The following is a 24,387-nucleotide window of genomic DNA, read 5'->3' on the forward strand; positions in this document are numbered from 1 at the left end:
TGGATCCGGAAGATTTTTGTAGCAATACCCCTTGCGCGTCGCTAGGCGTCGTCTGCGGCTCCGCGTCCGTCGTTGGCGTCGTGCGCTGGAATGACGTCATCGGAGTACTTAGACGCCGCCCTCGCGCGCTGACGTCAGTTCTTATTTTTTCCGCGCCAGTAAGCGCCGATCCGGGAGAGCTACCCCATTAGTCAATTTTTGACTAACTTTTTCGACTCTTTTTGGTCACTTTCTCGACTCTGGTGCCGGTAGGATGCCTGGTTTCAAGGCCTGCGACGACTGTCACCGACTGTCGGTGACCGATCATCACCGCCGGTGTCTGTACTGCTTGGGCCTCGACCACGACGCGGCGTCGTGCTCCGATTGTATGGCCCTGACCTCGAAAGCTAGGCGGGAGCGGTCCCGCAAGCTTCTCGAGCTTCACCACTCTGCTCCGCGCCGCTCTCAATCCCGTTCCAGGAGGAGGTCCAAGGATCGGTCGCGGAGCCGCACTCGACATCGTCACTCGTCTGGCTCTAAGTCTTCGGGTAAGTCGAGGCACTCCAAGAAGTCCAAGAGGCGACACCGCTCTTCGGACTCCCCTCGCCGGTCGCGCGACTCGGCCGAGGGTCCGGGTGGATCCACCACCGCGGCTCCGCAGGAGCCGCGCAAGTCCCCATACCCGGCGGTCCCTGGGACTGACGTGACGCCGGCGGAGGTCAGTGCCTTCCTCTGGGCCATGAGGAGCCTGGCCCCGCCGTCGACGCCCGCTGGTGCGCCTTCGGGCCCTGCGGATTCGACTGGGCGACCTCGCGTGCCGGCGGCCCCGGTGCCGTTGGAGGCTCCGGCCCCGACGCCGCAGGTCCCCGAGGGGCCCGAGCCTAGGCCCCCGTCGACGCCGGTCGACCTCGTTACGCCTCCTCTGCCGACACCGATACCACCCCCGACGCCGGCTCCGGTCGACGTCGATCCCCGGTTCAGCCCCTGTCCGGTCCCGACGCCGATGCGGCGCCGCCCGACGCCGCTAGAGACACATATTGTCTATCGACCGACTCCGATCATTCCTCCTGTTTACCAGGAATCGGATGACGGGGGCGACTGGGAGGGGTCTGATGACCCTATGGCCCTTCAGAGCCAACTTTCCCAGGACTGGGCAGATGAACTGGGGGAGGCCAGTGGGTTGGATACCTCTCCAGACACTGGATTCATCTCTCCTCCGACTGGCTTCGGAGGAGGGTGCAGCTTTTTCTGTGTTGCTGCGCAAGTCGGCCGCAGCCCTTGGGCTTGAGCTGCCTACCGTGGCTGTGAGGACTAACATCCTCACTGAGGTGCTTCAGTCTGCCGCATGCTCCACTGAGCCTCTGCTGCCATTCAATGAGGCCCTCACTGACGTTCTGCAGGGCACCTGGTCCAAGCCCTCCACAGTCCCTCCTGTGGATAGGAACGTTGCCAGGCGCCACCGCCCTGCTCCGGGCGACCCCAGTTTTCTGTCCCAACACCCCACCCCCGAGAGTCTGGTTATCCAGGCCTCTACCTCCCAATCCTCCTTCCCGTCCGCTCCTCCGGACCGGGATTCCAACAGACTGGAACAGTTTGGTAAGAAGCTGTTGTCTTCGCTCAGTTTGGGCCTGCGGTCTTAGAACGCCGCCTGTCTCTTGGACTGTTATTCCCACTCTCTGTGGGATGCGGTGGAGGACGTGCTGCCACTGTGCCCTTGAGGAAGCCCGGGCGCGGCTTTCCTCGGCCCTGGCCGATGGGAGAGATGCAGCGCGCCATGCAATCCGATGTGGACTCGACACTACGGACTCGCTGGGTAGGGCGATTTCTACCACGGTGGCGCTTCGACGTCACGCCTGGCTGCCGTCCACGTCTTTTTCAGGGGATGTCCAGAGCACCCTCATGGACATGCCTTTTGATGGCGCTCTCCTTTTTGGTGAGAAAGCGGACAGTGCGCTGGCTCGCTTCAAGGACTCCCGGGCTACGGCCACGTCCTTGGGCCTCTCGGCCCTGCGGCCACAAACTTCCGCTTTTCGCTCCTTTCGTGGCCATGGAAGGGGCACCTCCTCACGTCCGCCTAGCCACCAGCCGCAGAACCAGCCTGGATGCGGTCGCGGACGTGGTTTCCGCCGAGGCGGTACTGGAGGACGACGCGGTCAGTCCACATCCACCCCGGCAGCATCCGCCTCAAAGCCTTCCTAGTCCGAGCTTTCAGGCCCATTCCACACCAGTGGGCGGCAGAGTTCGCCATCACCTGCTCCACTGGCGTTCCATCACGTTGGACAGGTGGGTGCTGCAAATCGTCCGAAGGGGCTACTCCCTCCCCTTGAGACGACCCCTCCAGCCATGCCACCGCAGCACCACCGTATCTCGGGGGATCATTTGAATCTTCTCCACGAGGAAGTTTCGGCCCTCTTGGCCAAGGGGGCCGTCTAGCGCGTTCCGAGCCCAGAAGTAGGTCGTGGTTGTTATTCCCACTACTTTCTGGTTCCCAAGAAGGGCAAAGGGGGCCTACGCCCTATCTTGGACCTCAGGAACGTCAATGCCTTCCTCCGGAAGGAACGGTTCAAAATGTTGACTTTGGCTCAGGTTCTAGCTGCCCTCGACCCTGGAGACTGGATGGTGGCGTTGGACTTGCAGGACGCATATTTCCACATCCCCGTCCTGCCGGCCCACAGGTGTTACCTGCGGTTCACGGTGGGCCAAGAGCACTTTCAGTTTACCGTGCTCCCCTTCGGCCTCACCAGTGCCCCTCGGGTGTTCACGAAAGTGATGGCGGTGGTCGCAGCTCATCTGCGCTGATCAGGGGTTCCAGTCTTCCCCTATCTCGACGACTGGTTGTTGAAGGCGGGCTCGCCCCAGACAGTCGTCTCCCACCTCCAGACTACGGCGGATCTCCTGCATTTGCTGGGGTTTTCCATCAACGTGCCGAAGTCACACCTGAGTCCCTCTCAGAAGCTCCTCTTCATCGGAGCGGTTCTCGATTCGGCGCAGTTCCGGGTTCATCCACCGGAACAGTGGGTCCGGGATATACAGGCCCTGATTCCCATCTTTCGGCCTCTATCCTGGGTTTCGGTCAGGCTAGTGTTGCGGCTTCTGGGGCTGATGGCCTCCTGCATCCTACTAGTGCATCACGCCATGTGGCGCATGTGGGCTCTGCAGTGGGACCTGAAGTTTCAGTGGGCCCAGCATCACGGCAACCTGTCCGACCATGTCTTGATCTCGGAGGGCACTGCACAGCAGTTGCAGTGGTGGTTCACGGACCGCGATTGGGTCACAGGCAAGAGCCTCTCCTTACCCCTACCGGAGCATGTCATAGTGACGGATGCGTCCCTCCTGGGATGGGGTGGCCATATGGGAGAGGCGGAGATCAGAGGCCTCTGGTCTCCGGCGGAGTCTCGCCTCCACATCAACTTGTTAGAGCTGAGAGCGATCCGACTTGCCCTGAAAGCCTTCCTTCCCTCTGTCCGGGGAAGTGTCGTGCAGGTGTTCACGGACAACACCACTGCCATGTGGTGTTGCAACAAACAGGGCGGGGTGGGGTCGTGGACCCTTTGTCAGGAGGCCCTGCGCCTCTGGACATGGCTGGAACACCAGGGCATCACCCTGGTGGTTCAACATCTGGCGGGCTCTCTGAATGCCAGAGCAGAAGAACTCAGCCGCCGGTGCATGATGGATCACGAATGGCGTCTGAACTCCGAGGTGGCGCAAGGTCTCTTTCAGCAGTGGGGAGAGCCTTGGTTAGATCTATTCGCCACCGACGAGAACGTGCAATGTCCGCAGTTCTGCGAGTTGGAATTTCCAAGGCGGCACTCGCTCGGCGACGCTTTTCGTCGCAAGTGGAGTTGCGGTCTGTTGTACGCCTTTCCGCCTATACCACTTCTGCTCCGAGTGCTGAAGAAGATCAGGCGCGACCGGGCCCAAGTCATCTTGGTGGCTCCGGATTGGGCACGGGAAGGTACTGGTATCCCGAGCTACTCTGTATGTTGACCGATCCTCCGATACGTCTGCCCCTTCGGGAGGATCTTCTGTTGCAGCAGCAGGGGACGGTCCTCCACCCGCACCTGTCCAGCCTCCACCTCCATGCGTGGAGATTTAGCGGCGGCAGTTGATGCCATTTGACTTGCCTCCTGAAGTCTGGGATATCATTCTGGCAGCCAGGCGTCCCTCCACGAAGACGGTATACGCCTGCCGGTGGAACAAATTTGTGGCATGGTGCACAGCACAGGCTGTGGATCCCCTTTCTGCCCCTCTTTCTGAGGTTCTCCTCTTTCTTCTTTCTTTGGCCCGGCAGGGCTCTGCCCTGGGCACCCTGAAAGGTTATCATGCTGCCCTCTCTGCCTTCTTACGGCTTCCTGATCAGCCCTCTTTTTAAGTCCCCTGTAGTGTCACGCTTTCTTAAAGGCATTACTCACACGTTCCCTCCTGTCCCTTTCGTAATGCCTCAGTGGGACTTTAATCTTGTCTTAACATTCCTGATGTGCGCTCCCTTTGAGCCTCTTCACAATTGTCCTCTTCGTCTTCTAACTCTTAAGACTGCTTTCCTGGTAGCCATCACCTCGGCTAGACGGGTGAGTGACCTCCAGGCTCTATCGTCCAAGCCTCCTTTTCTATCTGTTCATCCGGACAAGGTTGTCCTTCGGCCTCGTCCTTCCTTTCTACCGAAAGTGGTGACCTCCTTTCATCTGGGGAATCTGTCACCTTGCCCACCTTCTTTCCGCCTCCGCATCCTTCGAAAGAGGAAGAGCGTCTTCACCGTCTGGACCCAAAACGTGCGCTCTCCTTTTATTTGGACCGCACAAAACCGTTCCGAGTGGACGACCAGCTTTTCGTTGGCTACGTGGGTGCAAAGAAGGGAAAAGCTGTGCACAAACGGATCTCCCGGTGGGTCGTTTTGTGCATCAACATTTGTTATTCCTTGGCAAAAAAGGACCCGCCTGTTGGGCTGCGCGCCCATTCTATTCGGGCCACAGCGGCTACTACTGCTTTGGGACGGGGAGTCCATTTGCAGGACATCTGTCAGGCGGCAACTTGGGTTTCGCTGCACACGTTTGCCAGGCATTATTGCCTAGACAGCCAAGTCCGGAGGGATGGCTTCTTTGGCCGTTCTGTCCTCCAGGACTTTCTGGTGTGATCTTGGTTCGCAGACCCACCACCGGGGTTGATATTGCTTGGGTATCTATTCTAAGGTGAGGAATCTAACTAACGTGTTTCTTTCAGATGAACAAGTTACTTACCTTCGGTAACGATGTATCTGTAAGAAACATTAGTTAGTTAGATTCCTCACCGACCCACCTATCCTCCCCATTCTGCGAACTGACATCTAGGGTTAAGGCTATCCCTTTCAGGGCCCTAGAATTTTTTGGCACCAGTGTCGGTCTCTTGCATGGCTCTGTGTTCCTGGCGCGGAAGGCTATGTACAAGAACTGACGTCAGCGCGCGAGGGCGGCGTCTAAGTACTCCGACGTCATTCCGGCGCACGACGCCGACGACGGACGCGGATCCGCAGACGACGCCTAGCGACGCGCAAGGGGTTATGCTGACACAAAATCTTCCGGATCCAGTCTGACGCCTGGGGATATTCTAAGGTGAGGAATCTAACTAACTAATGTTTCTTACAGATACATCGTTACCGAAGGTAAGTAACTTGTTCTGTAATTTCTCACATGGGAAAGTCTTTCTAGTGGCCATCACTTCCCTTAGAAGGGTTAGTGAAATACAAGTACTCACTATACAGGAACCTTTTCTCCAAATGCATCAGAACAAGGTTGTACTCCGCACCAACCCAAAATTCCTACCCAAAGTCATTTCTCCCTTCCATCTCAACCAGTCGGTAGCTTTTTCCTGAAATTTCTTCTAAGTGTTGACTTTTCAAATCTTAAAATATTCACCAAAAATCAGCCGAGTAACAAACGAAATTACTCACCTGCTCTTAGGTGAGCTCCCAGTGCTGGATCTTGGTGCCCAGCACGGACTCTGAAAAATACTTACAACCGTACTTACCAGTAACCCAATTTTCTCCCATAGGAAATCATTGACTGTTTTTCTGTGAAATTTCTTCTAAGGGTCAATTTCTGCAATCTTTAAATATTCTTTAAAAATCGTATAATATCTGAAAACGTAATTACTTACCTGTTTTGGATGAAGGTCCCAGTACTGAGTCTAGGGACCCAGTACTGGGTTACAAAAGTAACGAGAACATACTGTACCTGCAACTTGAATTTTCTTCCATAGGGATTCATTGACTGTTTTCTTTGAAATATTAGTGTCAACTGTTAAAATAGCTAAATATTGTTTAAAAATTATCACAGTAATTAAGTCGACTTTCATCACTTGATTCTAAGTACGGACCCAGGACTGAATCTAGGATCCAGCCCTGGAATTCCAAAAGTAATCCTAAAAGTGATCTGTTGCAAATAACTTGAAATTTCCATTGAGCTCAATGCATTGTTGTGTTTAAAATAGTTGCCTATTGCAACCACTTGTAACGGTTTACAAAAGTCAATTGCATATTGCAAAAGTATTTATATGAAACATCTCACTCTGAGAAAGTATATTTTAATGCCAAGTGTTGGTTCTAAAATAAAACAAGCATATATTTTTTACATATAAACCATTGGTCTAGAGTTCAGTTATTGAGTGTGTGAGACCATTTGCTGGCTGAGTGTGTACAACAAATGCTTTACACTGTCCTCTACTGCCTTACTGCTCGACCACGCTACCACAAATAGAGAGGGAGGTGTTATCTAACTTTAACTCTGCCTACCTTTTGGGTTCCACTGGACTCTGTGTACAGTATACCTCAGTTTGGTATAGTATATACAGAGCCAGCTTCGTATATACTGCCCCTGCTCATCTGTAGAGAATGTCTTCTGCTAGGGGAAATGAATCTGTCCTCCCAGATTCAAAGAGCAGGTTTGCCCCTCGTTTGCGTTCTTTAGTCTGTGATGGCCCGCTTCTCTGCAGAAGGAATGAGCAGAGTATGCATGTCCTCCCAGATTCAAAGAGCAGGGTTGCCCCTCATTTGCGTTCTTTAGTCTGTGATGGCCCGCTTCTCTGCAGAAGGAATGAGCAGAGTATGCACGTCCTCCCAGATTCAAAGAGCAGGTTTGCCCCTCGTTTGCGTTCTTTAGTCTGTGATGGCTCGCTTCTCTGCAGAAGGAATGAGCAGAGTATGCATGTCCTCCCAGATTCAAAGAGCAGGGTTGCCCCTCATTTGCGTTCTTTAGTCTGTGATGGCCCGCTTCTCTGCAGAAGGAATGAGCAGAGTATGCATGTCCTCCCAGATTCAAAGAGCAGGGTTGCCCCTCGTTTGCGTTCTTCAGTCTGTGATGGCCCGCTTCTCTGCAGAAGGAATGAGCAGAGTATGCATGTCCTCCCAGATTCAAAGAGCAGGTTTGCCCCTCATTTGCGTTCCCACTTCTCTGCAGAAGGAATGAGCAGAGTATGCATGTCCTCCCAGATTCAAAGAGCAGGGTTGCCCCTCGTTTGCGTTCTTTAGTCTGTGATGGCCCGCTTCTCTGCAGAAGGAATGAGCAGAGTATGCATGTCCTCCCAGATTCAAAGAGCAGGGTTGCCCCTCGTTTGCGTTCTTCAGTCTGTGATGGCCCGCTTCTCTGCAGAAGGAATGAGCAGAGTATGCATGTCCTCCCAGATTCAAAGAGCAGGTTTGCCCCTCATTTGCGTTCCCACTTCTCTGCAGAAGGAATGAGCAGAGTATGCATGTCCTCCCAGATTCAAAGAGCAGGTTTGCCCCTCATTTGCGTTCCCACTTCTCTGCAGAAGGAATGAGCAGAGTATGCATGTCCTCCCAGATTCAAAGAGCAGGGTTGCCCCTCGTTTGCGTTCTTCAGTCTGTGATGGCCGCTTCTCTGAAGAAGGAATGAGCAGAGTATGCACTTGGCTGCTGACGGATGGAATACTTGACTTAAAGCTCAGCCGTTGGTGATTGCTGGACTGTATTCCATTCCATCATTTTCTCGTTTTTGTGCGTTCGAGATTATCCATATGCAGATTTGTGACAGTCCATTCCTAATTGCAAGTCATGTCCCCTCTGCTTGGTAACCCATGGTGGCTGTGGCATTGTTTGGTTTCCATATGGAGATGAAGCAAATTTAGCCGGTGGGTTAGATTTATTCAAGATTTGCATTAGTTACTACTTTTTTATTGTGCCTCTGCAGGACTTGAGCATGTCAGAAGAGGATCAGATGCTGAGAGCCATTGCTATGTCTTTGGGACAAGAGATCCCCATGGATCAGAGGACTGAGTCACCTGAGGTACAATATCTACAACTGTGATGAATACCATCTGTGTCACTTACAGCGCATTGTGGCCTGTCTTAATTAAAGAATCAAACTGGTGCCCTGGGAATGTTATCAAGGTTGTGATTTCCAAACAAGGTCTATCTCATGGCAATTATAATAGAAAGACCTGGTCTGAGACTGCTTATGTCATCATTTAGAACATTGGCTACCTTTCTTATTCTGTAGACTATTGTCATAGTTCTCAAGTTCTGTCCTTTGATCTATCACCTGACCGTGCTTATTCTGCATCCTAGGACTCCCATGGGTAGTCCTAAACCTGGAATAGTGTGCATACTTGTGGGTATCTCGGAGCGCTTCTTTCTTTCTCTTTCTCTCTTTCTCACTCTTTCTCTCTCTTTCTCTCTCTTTCTCTCTCTTTCTCTCTCTTTCTCTCTCTTTCTCTCTCTTTCTCTCTCTTTCTCTCTCTTTCTCTCTCTTTCTCTCTCTTTCTCTCTCTTTCTCTCTCTTTCTCTCTCTTTCTCTCTTTCTCTCTCTTTCTCTCTCTTTCTCTCTCTTTCTCTCTTTCTCTCTCTTTCCCTCTCTTTCTCTTTCTCTTTCTTTCACACTCTTTCTCTCTCTTTCCCTCTCTTTCTCTTTCTTTCACACTCTTTCTCGCGCTCTTTCTCGCGCTCTTTCTCGCGCTCTTTCTCGCGCTCTTTCTCGCGCTCTTTCTCGCCCTCTTTCTCGCCCTCTTTCTCGCCCTCTTTCTCGCCCTCTTTCTCGCCCTCTTTCTCGCCCTCTTTCCCGCCCTCTTTCCCGCCCTCTTTCCCGCCCTCTTTCCCGCCCTCTTTCCCGCCCTCTTTCCCGCCCTCTTTCCCGCCCTCTTTCCCGCCCTCTTTCCCGCCCTCTTTCCCGCCCTCTTTCCCGCCCTCTTTCCCGCCCTCTTTCCCGCCCTCTTTCCCGCCCTCTTTCCCGCCCTCTTTCCCGCCCTCTTTCCCGCCCTCTTTCCCGCCCTCTTTCCCGCCCTCTTTCCCGCCCTCTTTCCCGCCCTCTTTCCCGCCCTCTTTCCCGCCCTCTTTCCCGCCCTCTTTCCCGCCCTCTTTCCCGCCCTCTTTCCCGCCCTCTTTCCCGCCCTCTTTCCCGCCCTCTTTCCCGCCCTCTTTCCCGCCCTCTTTCCCGCCCTCTTTCCCGCCCTCTTTCCCTCCCTCTTTCCCTCCCTCCCTCTTAGATCGCCATCTGGTGTTGGGCCCGGATGTTTGTAGTTGTTTTTCCTCTTGGAAAGTCTTTGGAAGTCACGAGGTCGGTGACTCCTCCTTTGGATCGTATTGCGCATGGGCTTCGGCTCCATCCTCAGATTGTTTTTTTCTGCCATCGGGCTCGGATTTGATATTCGCGCTCCGGTTCCGAACAGGTTTCCAGTTCAATAGACACGCAATCCTCACCCCAATTCGCAGTATTGTTTCATTCGCGATCTCCACACTCGGTGCGGCTCTCATCGATTAAGACTTTTGATTCCAGTCGTCGACGCCGTCCTTCGGGCCTACCCAAGCTCCGGTCCTGGCTAATGGAAAGGACTCCCTTCAAGAAGTGCCCTCGAAGTGGGTCCAAATTCCCCCACACCGATCTCCACGAAGTATGTAATCTCTGCCTCTCCCCTGAACACGAGGCTTGAGACTGTCCGGCGTGCAAGTCCTTCCGGTCCAAGAAAGCTATTCGAGACCGAAGGGCAAGGAGAATCATGGCACACTCGGCGACGGCGATTCGAGATGACATCTTCGGAGAAGGCGTCGACGCTCCAGAAGAACACCACACCAACGAGGGCTTCGTCAGCGCCTCAGCAGCAGACGTTTCAGATGTGGAGGACATCACTCCGGCACAGAGTCGTGAGTACCAATTTGCTGCCCAATAACCCCCCCCCCCCCCCCTCCACCCTCCACCCTCCACACCCTCGCTGGCACCGAAGAAGGCTTCGGTCATGCCTTCGCCTCCGGACCTAGGTAAGACCAAAGACACTGCTTCCCACACCGCATCTTCGGAACCGGTAAAGAAGCCGATTAAGCCTTCCGGCGGCTTGGGCTCGAGCCAGTCCAACATCGGTGCCGATAAACACTCCTCCGCACCGACGAAAAAGAAAATGGCCTCCTCTTCGGCACCGAGCTCCATAACGAAACACTCGGTGCGGACACCCTGTTCCACCTCCTCGGTACCGACACCATCCCCGGAACCGACACAAGGCCAGAGGCACCAAGATCTCGAAGCCGAAAACCATCTCGGCACTGACCAAACAAAAAGCCCTTTCTAAGCGGCATAGTTCCAAACAGGACACTAAAGCCAGAAAACCTATGACCCAATGCCTTCGGCGCCGACGGATAAACCACCTTCAGAACTCTTTACACCGGATCCCTTGCAAAAGACATTGACCAAGGATCCCAAAACTGGACATTTGATGCTCCGCATCAAAAAGACAGCTGGAAAAACCTGCCCCAGTTCCACCTCCAAAGAGGAAGGACTCTGCTACCTCCCCCTTCAGAATGCCTTCCCCACCCCTTCCACAACCTCCACCTCCCCCCCCCCCCCCCCCCCTCCCCCCGTCTCCTTCTCCACCCCCTCCTCATCATTCCCCCACACCCCCTCCGGATGATGATGATGATGATGATGATGATGATGATCATGATACATATGATGACATGGGGGACGTGCCCCATGACTTACCTACAGGGGACCCCACTCCCACAGGCTCCCCAGACCCATGGGATGACTATAATATCCCCGAGATCCCTAACGTCCCACAGGATGATCTCTATCCTTCGAGACCATCCCCACCAGAAGACTCATTGGGGTTCAACCACTTACTCCACAGGGCTGCACACTATCACGGGGTAGATCTCCATACCGACCCCATGGAGGAGGATTTTCTCCTCGATACTTTCGACACCACGCATAGGGCCACCTCCATACTGCCCATGCTCAAGGGGGTTATAAAACATGCGCCAGAGGTCTTTAAAGACCCTGTCAGAGCCAGGGTCATTAACCCGCGCATTGAGAAGAAATATAAAGCTGCCCCTAAAGATCCCTCCTACAGCAGAGGGCCAGCACCACTAGATTCCCTGGTAGTGACCACAGCACGAAAGAGGGTCAACTCCCAGGCGTCAGGCGAAGCACCACCACCTGACAGAGTCAAAGCTCTTGGACGCATCCGGCAAGCGCACTGCATCACATGCTGCCAACATATGGCATATCGCTAATACATAAGCGCTACTAGCAAGATATGAAAGGGCCCATTATGACGAACTAGAAGCCATAATGCAACTCCTCCCTGATAAATACAAAAATAGGGCAAACGTGTTAATTCAGGAGGGCAAAACAATCACTAATACCTCCATCCGTTGTGCCCTAGATGCAGCTGACACCGCCTCCAGGGCCATCAATACTAGCGTCCTCCGTCGCTATGCCTGGCTAAGGATCTCAGGATTTAAACCAGAAGTACAAGCTTCCATCCTGAACCATCCCTTTGACCAAGAACATCTGTTTGGCACAAAAGTGTATGAGGCCTTAGAAAAGATGAAAAAAGACACGGACACGGCAATCTATGGGAGCCTTACAATCACACCCTCCCAGGCATTCCTTTCGCCGTTCTTCCTTTCGGAGCACATCCAGAGGCTAAATCTCTGATACCGCTTCCACTTCATACAAAGCTGCTACCCAATCCACCTTCACAAGGGGTTACCGAAGAGGCGGCTACAGGGGCAACAATAATAAAGGCAGAGGCGAGACAAAAACCGCCTGCTTTGCCTCCACACCTACCCAATGACTTCCCTCCACTCCCCCCAGACCATCCCACTCCAGTCGGGGGAAGACTCCAAAATTTCCTTCCTGTCTGGGCTACCATCACCTCAGACAAATGGCTAACACAAATAATTCGGTCAGGCTACTGCCTAGATCTAATATCTACCCCCCCCCCCCCAAACATTCCACCCAGACAACGCCCAATGTCACAGGAACATCTAACATTACTAAAGCAGGAGGTAATCTCCCTCCTACAAAAAGGGGCGATAGAACACGTTCCTACCAACCAACGAAATCTGGGGGTTTACTCCCTATTTTTTCTCATACCAAAAAAGGACGAGACTCTACCTCCCATACTAGACCTCCGGCCCCTAAACACATAATACACTCAGACCATTTTCACATGGTAACACTTCAGCAGGTACTTCCCCTGCTCTCCCAAAACGACTTCCTGACCACTTTAGACCTAAAAGACGCTTATTTCCACATTCCTGTACACAACGCTCACATGAAGTTCCTCAGATTTGTAGTGGACGGCCAACACTATCATTTCAAAGTACTCCCATTCGGAGTCACAACAGCACCATGTGTATTCAACAAGTGCCTAGCAGACGTGGCAGCACACCTCAGGAGACAACACATCCATGTCTTCCCATACAGCCAGTGTGTACAACACACGCATGCCACGATCCAGCTACTTCACCAACTGGGCTTCACAGTAAACCACGCAAAGTCCCATCTACAGCCATCCTACATGAAACAATACCTCGGTGCCACCATAGACGCCTCAAAAGCGCTAGCCTACCCCAGTCCTGCCAGGATTACAAGCATTCAGGCTCTACGCGCAAAATGTATAGCACAACACTCTCTTCCAGCTCGGGTGTTTATGCAACTAATGGGGATGATGGCCTCTTGCATATTCATAGTTCCTCACGCTAGACTGCAGATGCGTCCTCGCCAAGAGTGCTTAGCGCACCAATGGAACCAGGCCCAGGGTCAATTAACACATCTGGTGTTGGTAGACTGTCGTACCCATCGCTCACTGCAGTGGTGGACCACCACAAACCTTTCCAAAGGTCGACCGTTCCTGGACCCGGTTCCTCAGATAGTAATGACAACGTACGCATCGCTCTCCGGCTGGGGAGCTCACCTACTACATCACACCATGCAGGGCAGATGGACACCTCAACAGAAGTTACTCCACATCAACCATCTGGAGTTACTAGCCATCTTCTTAGCCCTAAAATCCTTTCAAAAACAGATTTCATGCAAGGCAGTCCTAGTCCGCACAGACAGGACAGCCATGTACTATATACAAAAACAAGGCGGCACACACTCTCCACAGCTCTCTCAGCTAGCACAAAGCATATGGAGATGGGCCATACCCCAGAAAATCTTCCTACTGGCCCAACATGTCCCAGGAGTCCAAAACACTATGGCCAATCTACTGAGCAGACACGACGCAACAAACCCACGAGTGGGAACAACATCCACAAGTTCTTCACCCGTAATTTAAAATGTGGGGGCATCCACAGATAGACCTCTTCGCCACCCACAAACGCCAAATGCCCAAGCTTCGCCACCAGATACACCTCTCTCCACACCTCTTAACCCAGAACCCTGGAGAGATCAGGCACCCGGACCCAGCTCAGCTCAACCTAGCGATCTGGCTCCTGAAATCCTAGAATTCGGTTACCTAAATCTTCCACCTGACTGAATGAACGTCATCAAAGAAGCTAGGCGACCCACCACTAGAGCGTGCTACGCCGCCAAGTGGAAACGATTTGTTGTCTATTGTCACAACAATACCATCAATCCCCTAGATGTCCATTCAAAACACAGACTATTTACTACACCTACAAAGATGCAATCTAGCCTATACGTCTATTAGACTGCACCTCGCAGGCATAGCAGCTGATTTACAAAACGGGCAACATCTAACACTCTTTAGAGTACCTGCCATTAAAGCCATCATGGAAGGCCTTAAAAGAATTCCCCCCAGACTGCCACCCTCACCTGTGTGGAACCTTAATATTGTTCTCACCAGACTAATGGGGCCTCCCTTCGAACCTCTGCACAAATGTGAACTTCAATTCCTAACATGGAAAACCGCTTTTCTTGTAGCCATCACTTCCCTCAGAAGGGTCAGTGAGATACAAGCACTTACCATTCAAGAACCTTTTCTCCAAATGCATCATAACAAGGTTGTTCTCGTACCAACCCAAAATTCCTCCCTAAAGTCATTTCCCCGTTTCACCTAAACCAAGTGGTAGAACTACCAGTATCTTCTCGCAACCACAGACCGTTGCAGAGAGAGCTTTTCACACACTAGATGTCAAAAGAGCCTTACTCTACTACATAGAGAGAACATAACCTTTCCGTAAGACCAAACAACTGTTTGTCTCTTTCTCTCCACCACACAAGGGCAACCCCATCTCCAAGTCGAAAATAGCTAGGTGGATTGTCAAATGCGTTCAGATTTGCTACCACAAAGCAAAACGAACGCTATCCGTTCCCCCCTAAAGCCCACTCTACACGTAAAATAGGGGCTTCAATGGCATTTTTAGGGAACATCCCATTAGATGATATCTGCAGAGCAGCTACATGGTCAACACCGCACACTTTCACTAAACACTATTGTGTAGATGTTCAAACCAAGCAACAAGCTAGTGTGGGCCAGGCTGTACTCAAAACATTATTTCAATCCACTGCAATAGATACGGGTGGCCGCCGCTAAGGATGGATACTGCTATATAATCTATGCACAAGTGTGTAATCTGCAGCTCATATGCCTCGAACGGAATATGCTACTTACCAGTATGCATCTGTTCTTGGCATGTAGAGCTGCAGATCTACACACGCCCACCCGGCTACCTGTATCTGTTCCAGTCTATCTTATTTAGATACAACACACATGGGTTTCTTTACTGTTATTACTACGCTCCATCTTTCCCTCTGGCGAAAAACAATCTGAGGATGGAGCCGAAGCCCATGCGCAATACGATCCAAAGGAGGAGTCACCGACCTCGTGACTTCCAAAGACTTTCCAAGAGGAAAAACAAACTGCAAACATCCGGGCCCAACACCAGATGGCGATCTATGCAAAAGTGTGTAGATCTGCAGCTCTACATGCCAAGAACAGATGCATACTGGTAAGTAGTATTTGCCATATATAACACACACTTGTGTAACACAGTGGTGGTCACTACTGTGTATTTATTGTTAGGACCAAGTTACCACAGGAAGTGTTTTTTAGTTTGCTAATCACATTGGCTTTGTTTGACGAATCTTCACATGCTTGAATCATCCCTGTCGTGGTGGAAGTCCCACAGCATGCTTATAACATTTCAACTTTGGGGCATTAACTTGTGAACGGTGTACCAGCAGCTCACCCCTAGCCACAGCGGACCTGCTTCCCCTGCCTCTGCCCAGCCGAGTCCTCCCGCTGCCGTATGTAAGATCGTTTGCGGCCGCCGAGCGGAGGACTCCGATTCCCAGCGGGCTGTGCGGCAGCGCTCTCTGAACGCGTCATGCCTGGAGGCGCTTGAAAGGTTGGGATCTCCCGACAGAGCGTGGATTCCTCATTTCAACTTGGAGGCATTAACTTGTTAACGGTGTACCAGCAGCTCACCCCTAGCCACAGCGGACCTGCTTCCCCTGCCTCTGCCCAGCCGAGTCCTCCCGCTGCCGCATGTAAGATCCTTCGCGGCCGCCGAGCGGAGGACTCCGATTCCCAGCGGGTTGTGCGGCGGTGCTCTCTGAACGCGTCATTCCTGGCGCCTGGAGGCGCTTGGAAGGTCAGGACCTCCCGCGACGCAGGACGCGAGTGGGACGCCGGGCAAAGGGCGGGCCCTCTGTGGCCCTCAGTGGCATGAGGAGGCTGTGCTGTGCTACCCCCTTTGGTTCCAATTCTCTACAGTTGTAGCAGCACTAAGGGCCTCTTTGTCAACTTTGTGATTCCTTGCGAGCAGCTGCCAAGCTGAGGTGTGCTTGCATATAGGTACACTTTCCTCAATTTACCTTATGTTCCTCATGGTGCCATTGTGTGTTACATCTTGGATAGCCTTGATAAAGTAAAAAAAAAAATAAAAAAAAACGTACATTCCGCATTTAGGTTGACAACTGCTATTAATTTTCCACAAAATGGGAAGGGACCCTGCACTAAGACCTGCCCCCGCAGCAAATCAAACAGTGGCCATTCCCCCACTCCCTAGCTTAACGGCGATAGACCGTATGTTACAAAAAACAATTGGTGTGGTGGCTAATGCCATCAAATACGGAACGCCGCCTGTCACTACCCGTAGGGTTTCTCCCCCCCTTGCTTCCATCCAATTTATCTATGCTCACAACTAACTCCCATGATTCAATCTTGGAACCCTCCTTTGTCTCATTGCCAGCCACTCGGGAGGTTACAGTGCCCCAAGATTCATCGCCCTTGGTTGGCAATATGCCGATTGAGACTTCTTCTTCATCTCCACACGTTAAGCAGTCGGAGTTTGAGACAACCTATGTATCCCAGCCAGACAACTCTAAAACTAGTGAGAACCATGCAAGATCACTAAATTCAACCCTGTCTTCCGAGGGAATCCAAAGCGAAAGCAGTCCCCGTGTAACCACCAGAGGGCAACTGGCCAAGCTTAGGCCAGCACTCCCTTGTGGGGAAAAACCTCCTGATCTAAGATCCAAAAGGGGCATGGGAAATGACTTGAAGAACAAACGGAAAAGGGTCGGCAGGAATGAATTAGCCCAAGAAAAGGGTAGCTGTAGCCATGTGCCCGATCCCCAGAGTGAACTCCTTGATAATGATGGCCCTATTCCTGGAGATCTCTTTTTGCAAAGATTAGAAGCTCTGTTCGAGAAACCCTGTGCCCAAACAATCATTGGAACTCCCAATATTGTTATTACACCTTTGCCTAGCGCAAGCCAAAATCTAGAAAGCCCGCTAAGCACTTCTAAAGATACTCCTCTCATTGCCCATATTGAACAGATTATGATGTCCCTTATCTTTTCGGTACTTGAGAGGTTAAAGGTGCTTGCAAAAAGGCTCAATGTTTGAACAAGGGACCCTTGACAACTTCTTTTCGCTAAAGGCACTAATTAAGTTGTACTCGAAAAACAGCCTTGCTATTCAAGATCAGAATATGCAAGATCCATTGCAATCACCTCTGTTGTTCCTGCACCCCATAAAGGTCCCCCTGGGGAAACGGGTAGCAGCAATCTCCCAACACCTGGTATAAAAAACAAAAACAAATCAAGTAAAGGCCTAGCGACAAAAGGGGACAAGGTGCCTAGAGCTAGTGAACCCACCCAAACCGAAGGCGATACAAATCTCCTGGGCAAAGGAGTAACCACCGAAGGCAAGGGAGTGAGCACTGCAATACCATCACAGACACATGGAGACAAACCAAATCACCCCTAGCAAAGTAGCGAAAGCGAGGGAAGATCCGACTAGCAGACCGGGCGAATCAGGTAGCGAACAGCCTAGGTCCCCTTACATTGACCTGCCGCCAGCTAGTTTACCTTGCGTAGTAGTTTTGTTGGGAGTTCCCCGGCTACAGCCTGGTAAAACGGAATCATATTCTGAACTAAGGAACAAAACCACACACTATTTGAATAACAGTACGCCCCTACCAAGGCAGTTAGATGGAAAGGTTCTGCTTGTTAGTTGGCTGGGTGGGCAGCAGAGCTAAAGACATTCCCGGCGACTGTATCCTAGTTAATTTCCGGGACACACGCGCCGCCAAGTACATTTGCAACTATCGAAACGAGTCTCCCAATAGTGCAATTAGAATAGTGGGTCTGGGGTATTTCTATCCGCAACAAACGCTTCCAACCCCACCGCAGATTTATGGAAACAATCCTGGGGTGGGTTCTCAAACGATGACTGTTTTCTCTCCATCCCCAATTTTGTTAACAGGCGACTAAACTATGGTCCTGACATAGGGTACAGACGTACCCATCACCATTTGTTACCAAATCCACATACCAAACACATAATTGACCATCTGACCCCAGTGGTGCATATAACTGATCAAGAAACCACACAGGTCTTGGGTCCTCCTCCCTGCCCTACCCTAGCAACTGCGACACCTACAGCCCAGCCCAACTCTCCCAGTGAACGGTTGGGCTCTCTAACAAGCGATGCCCCCGCCACTATGGAAACATTCAAGGTCCTTAGTTGGAATCTAGCAGGCATCCAAAGGAAACTGGGTTCACCAGAGTGCAATGCCTTGGTGGAGGCGCACAAGATCTGCATGTTCCAGGACACCTGGAGCTTAAAACCCCTCCATCGAGTTGGGTATGCCACTTATTTCCTGCCTGCGGTACCCTCTAGAACTGTGACGGGCCGCCCCTCAGGGGGCCTGCTCATTTGGGTAAGCATCTCTCTTGGTTGCCACATTACCCATAAGCAGACCAATAGTCCTGACATTCTAAGGATTTCCTTGAGGGGTCCATACAGGGGGCAAATCCTTGAGCTGTTCAACATCTACGTTAGGGGTACAAAAAATGGCTCACTGTCTCCGATAGTGACTACCCTTGAAAGCGAGCTTAGAGATTGCAACAACAGTGCCCAAGTCCTGGTCGCAGGAGACTTCAACTGCACCTACGAGCCCCTTGCAACAGACGATATCTTGGACCTGGGTGAAGATGCCAGAAGGGGCATCCCAGTCTTAACCATTCCACCAATTAAAAGATGGTCCCAAAGCGTAATCCAGCTGAATGCGCTGACCATGGAGTATGGTCTAAGAGCCGCCAATGGCCGAACAACTTCGGACCCCATGGGTGCTGATACATTCAATAGAGTCAACCATACTTCAAGGATTGACTATATTCTCCTTGATTTTATGCTTTGGGGCTCAGTACAGGACATGGTAGTCTCACCCACTGTAGAAAGCGATCATAACTCGCTTTCATTAACCCTTAAAAACCTGTGGCCATGCAAAACACTTGCAACGATCCCAAAGTCTGCCCACAAAATCTGTCTCTAACTGTGGGAGACGTTTAAAGTGGAGCAAAGTATCACTTGACGGAGCAAAGCTAAATACTATACATCAAACACTGCTAGCCTCGCAAACGGAGCTGGATACTATTGACCCAGCCCATTCAGCACCAGGGAGGGTGACGTCTGTCTTCGAGAAAACAGTCAGGTCTATAGGGGAACTATTCCTGAAGCAGGTGTGCGGGGGCAGGAATACGGCATCCCGGAAATTAAGGGGCAAACACGATTGGTATACACCGGCATGTAGACATGCAAAAACAGCTTTAATTGAGGCCATTAAAGGCAAGTCACAACCCTTGATACAGCGAGCTAGGAAAGAGCATAAGCAAATAATAGCGAGCGCCAAAAAGGAGTGGGAAGAGGAATACTGGCACACTCTAAAAGAGGCCAGCTCTGGCAAAGATTCCAGACGTTTTTGGGACACAATAAGAGCTAGAAATAGACCTGATAGCGACCTCATTACATGTAATATCACTAGTCAAGTGTGGTTTACCCACTTTTCAAAATTGTATACTCGCCAGTCTGAGAATAACATCGTAGTTACATCTAATCCTTATGTCTGGGAGGGAGCCTTAGGTGAGCCCGATTTTTTTTTTTTTTTTTTTTTCAATAAAGGAAGTGGAGCATGCTATTAGTACCATTGTGCCCCAAAAGGCAGCCGGTCCAGATGGCATTCCTGGGGACCTGCTTCGTTCAGACATTCCGAAATGGTGGAAGTTCATCCATCCATAGAGGCGCTCCCGTCCCTGAGTCTTGGAAAGGGGCCGAGCTCGTCCCCATCTTTAAAAAAACGGGAGGGACGATCCTTCTAACTATAGGCCTATACGTCTGTTGGATGTTACCCAGAAGGTGGTTGGCAATGTGTTGCTGGGTAGATTATTGCAATGGACCAATGAAAACTACATCCTTTCTGACTACCAGGCAGGGTTCAGAGCTGGCATGGGCACGATAGAACAAGCGTTCAGACTGATGTTAATATACTGAAAGGTGGTGGTTATAGGCAAAGGCAGTCTCTCTCGCGTTCATCGACTTAAAGACTGCCTTTGACCTTGTACCTAGGGAGACCCTGTGGAGTCCTTTTTGACATGGGGCTATCGTATTACATCCTTTCAATGCTTGTAAGGCTCCATGAAAACAATTTCGCCCAAATAAGATGGGGCACAGAGGGCGAGAAAACCAACAGAATCCCGGTAGAGAGGGGTCCGCCAGGGATGTGTTTTAGCTCCCACCCTTTTCTCCTTGTATCTCAACGGTGTGGTTGAGCATCTGCTGAAAGATCCTTCAGACGAACCATCCCTGGCGGGCGAGCGAATTCCTACCCTCTTTGCGGACGACACGCTCCTGTTGTCCAAGTCCCCAATGGGCCTTCAAAACCTACTTAACAACTTCCAGATTTTTTTGCTCGGAGCGGGGCATGGTAATCAATACAGACAAAACAAAATACCTCGTGATGAATCCCCCCCCCCCAAAAAAACTTGCGCGGCCCCCGATGCTGAATTCTGTACCCTTGGGAAGGGTGGATGTATTTGACTATTTGGGCATCCGATTATCACACAACATGCAGTGGACTCCACACATGTAAAATGTTGTTAGCCCATAAGAGGGTAACAGGGGCTTTATTCAAGGAGCAGTGCTCCTGTGCAGCAAGACCAATAGCCCCTGTTATTGAGATATACATAGCAAGGGGAGTTAGCTCTGCCCTCTATGGGGCAGAACTATGGGGTTTTAACAGTCGAGCTGTCAAGATCCGAAAATAAATTTTGTCGGGCCATCATGTCACTTCCCCAGGGTACCCCGATGACACCACTAATGCTTGACCTAGGCTGCCGCCCTATTGGCGACTTGGCGAAGCTGTGGCCGCTGCTCTTATGGGCTCGGTTGTGGCGAGTCCCTGAATTGGCCAAATATGCTAAAGGGCTTTCTGAAGTTATGTCATTACCCGGATGGCACAAGATAAAATGGTTAAAAGACATAAAAACCCTGCTCGGCGATCTGGGCTTAAGCGAGGCCTGAGCTGGCAAGTCCTCCCCTCCGAAGCCAACACTCAAGAGTCTGTATTGGAACTGGGTTGCGTCCCGAAGTAGCACCAACCAAGCGCTGGGCAGACTTACGGATGACTTCTTGAAGTTTAAGGACTTGCCGTTCCGGGAACCCTATTTGGACATTATCGGGAAGCCATTTGATAGGGCCCTTTACTTCAGGTTCAGGACTGGGACTCTCCCACTGCATGTTTTTACATCTCGGTGGAAACCCCCAGCCCAGACAACAGCATTTTGCCCCATCTGCATAACCAGATATGAGACATTGGCGCACTTTATGTTCGAATGCCCGGAGTACTTCCAACCAAGAAAAAGATGGCTTAAACAGTTGTGCCGGTTGCTAGGAACTAGGCATCACACAGAGGCATTGCGCATTCTAATGTCAGACTTTCGCCCATTATATGCTTGTGCCCTCTCTAAATTCTTATCATGGGCTTGGCACCTTAGAAGCAAAAGGCTTAAATGAAATGTTTAATTAATTTTTTTATTAATTATTTATGATGCGCTCTTTTTATCTGAAAATAATGAACCTAAGGACGGATGTAAATAGCTTACTTTTGTTTTTAATGTGTAGCTTTTGATATGTTTTTTTTATCGAAATAAAGCCTTTGACTTGGCTTATAACAGCAGTAGTTAACACTACCATGGGCTGTTATGCAATGAGCAGTCACTCCAATAACCTATCCATTTTCTTTTGTAAAAAAAAAGCCAAACTTAAGTAGTAGCTGTAGGAAAGTGGGTTTCTGTTGCAGTAACCCCCCCACTTTTTGCCAGACTACTGATGCACTTTCACTTGATGTGCCCTGGGTCCCTGCCAATCAGGTTCCCAGGGCCTGTTTTATTTCCCCACAACTAACCCAATTGGCATCTCTGACCACTGGGCAGCCCCTGGTAAATGGTACCACAGGTACCCAGGGCACTGTGACCAGGGTAGGCCTCTAAGGGAACAATCTGAGGATGGAGAGGATGCCCATGCGCACTGTAGTCCAGGGGAGGAGTCACCTATCCAAGGATACTTCGAAGACTCTTCCAGGACAACAACGTGCAAACATCCGGACCCAACACTAGGCGGCGATCTATGCACAGATATGAATGTCAGCAGCCCTACATGCCAAGAACAGATGCATACTGGTAAGTAGCATATTCAATCTGAGGTCACTGCACTTAAAACCTATGTCACCCCTAAGGTAGGCCTTTCAATCCTGAAGGTAGGGTCCTTGGTTCTAAGTGTGAGGGTGCTCTGCATGAGAAGGACACCCACTACAAACCCAGGCGTCGATTCTCCAGGCTTTGTAAGTGCGGTCAGCCATTTTAGACATATATTGGACATCCAGTCAAATACGAGATGTAGAACTATATAATGGCAGCACAGAAACCGGTCATGTTAGGTATCAAACATGTTGGCATCCTACCCAAACTCCGATTCCAGTGTTGGATGCAGGAACCCATGTACTGGGGGGGGTTCCCCTAGTGAGCCCCCCTTGTATTCCTGGGACCTACATTTCAGGGTCTTTCAGCCAGCTAGTGCTGCTACTGACCATACACAATTCTTCCCTCGTTCTGCTGAGCTCAAGCAGGGGAAGGTAAAACAATAGATTTCCTGTCGGAGGTGTTGGCACCTCTCAGGCAGGACTTAGTGTATTGGACCGGGGTGGGGGCGCTTGCCTGTGCCACCAGACTGCTTTTAAGTCCACATTTGGTGCTCTCCTGGTATATTCCAGTTTGAACCCATTTAGGGAGCCGTTGGCTCCTGCTCTGGTGTGAAACTGGACAAAGGACATGGGAGTATCCGTCCCTCTGTCCAGCCCTTCCCCTGGGAGGGTTCCCTTAATCGTCCTAACTCCATTCCTTAGGGTACTTAAGGTCTTACCTCTGCTTGGCTCTTCAGATTAGTCGTGGGAGAAGATTCAGATCCGAAACCAGTTAATCTTCAACAGTCTGGGCCCTTTGAACTTCTTTGGACTTCTCTTTGGGAACCAAGACTGTGTCTGGAAGACACCTGCTGCTCCTGGTCTTGTCATCCTGCCAGTCTTCTGTGTCTTCTGTGTCGTCTTTCTCTTCCAGGCCGGTTGGCATCCAAGACACCCAGAGTAATCTCCCTTGGAGTGAAGGAGTCACTTCCCTGCAACTGCAGGCACCCCAACGAAGCTGACCGGTCTGCTGTTCCTAACGTCCCACAGACCCCCAAAGGTTCAGCAACAGATTGTGGTTCTGCATCTCCCTCAAGGCCAGCACTGTCATCTCAGAGTTTGAAGCCTGTTTCCACATCTGAACCACTGGAACAGAACCCCTGTGCACTTCAACTTGCAGTTGCCAAGGCTTGTTGACTATCTTTTTCAGAGATCTTCAGGCTCCAAGAAGCTCCCGCCTCCAGCATCTCCTGCTACTAAGATCTTCGTCCTCACCACATTCTCTGCACCCTTGGCCTTAATATTTGGTGAGTTTTTTATAGGTCCTCTTGCAACTCATGTGCCTTAGGCCTGTGGGTCCTCCTGAGGGTTGTCTTGGCTCCAGTGGGCTCCTCTGCCTGCTTGGGGCCTGCTCTGACTCTCCTGAACTTGGTGAGTCCATTGGACCTTGCGGTTCCAGACATTGCACTTTATGTGCTTTCTTAGTCTGTTGCTGCTGGCAAGGCTTGTTGGTGCTCCCGCCCGACCGTGACCCCCTAGCTGTCATCTTCTGACGTGGGACAGCTCATGAACGGCTTCTGGTCTTCCACAGCGTTGCCTAGTCCCCTCAACTGCATCAACCAGGTCAGTCAACTCTCCTGCATCAACGTGATTCATCTTTGGTCATTGGTCTTCCGTGTCTCCTGGTCACTCCTGAGTGGCACACTGTCCCCTCTGCTTGCAGGTTCTAAACATCTTGAATCCACCTTTGGATTCCACCGGACATTTTCACCTTCTTCACCACCAGCATTTTCACTAAAGTACTCTGTTGTGGTCTTCTGGGCTTTCCAATGTCGCTTGACACCTACGCACTGGGCTTCCATGGTGTAGGTATCCTGGTTCCTGGGGTATTCATGGGTGGGGGTGACTCTTCAACCTTCCATCTTCCACGGGGTTTCTTCAGGGTCCGCTAGGAAGTATCCTTCTCCATTGACTAGGACTAGTGTTGAGCATGCAGTCGTGTTTCCACTATGCACACGACCTCCATGTGGTTCCTGGGTATTTTCCTTGGTGGTTCTTTGGTTCCCCAGCACTTATAAGTATTCTGTGTCCAGTCTCGACTTTGCTTGTGGTTCGCATTCCACTTTATTAGTGTATGGTTTGGTCTTCTCCTGTAGACCACTGTGTACTTGTGGTACTTACATGTTCTATTATTGAAGTATTGTGTGTATTGT

General features: G+C 51.1%; 1 protein-coding gene across 5 annotated transcripts in view; it reads left to right on the top strand.

The window, feature by feature from the left end:
* HUWE1 (HECT, UBA and WWE domain containing E3 ubiquitin protein ligase 1) overlaps positions 1 to 24,387 on the top strand; it is a 1,878,220-nt gene that overhangs the window by 694,954 nt on the left and 1,158,879 nt on the right. For all 5 annotated transcript variants that reach the window (XM_085629865.1, XM_085629862.1, XM_085629866.1 and 2 more), the window contains one exon: positions 8,157 to 8,252. In XM_085629865.1, the coding sequence (XP_085485991.1) occupies positions 8,157 to 8,252 (96 nt within the window). The remainder of the gene's footprint in view (positions 1 to 8,156; positions 8,253 to 24,387) is intronic.

This window comes from Triturus cristatus, chromosome 10 (assembly GCF_964204655.1).
Source record: "Triturus cristatus chromosome 10, aTriCri1.1, whole genome shotgun sequence".
NCBI lineage: Eukaryota > Metazoa > Chordata > Amphibia > Caudata > Salamandridae > Triturus > Triturus cristatus.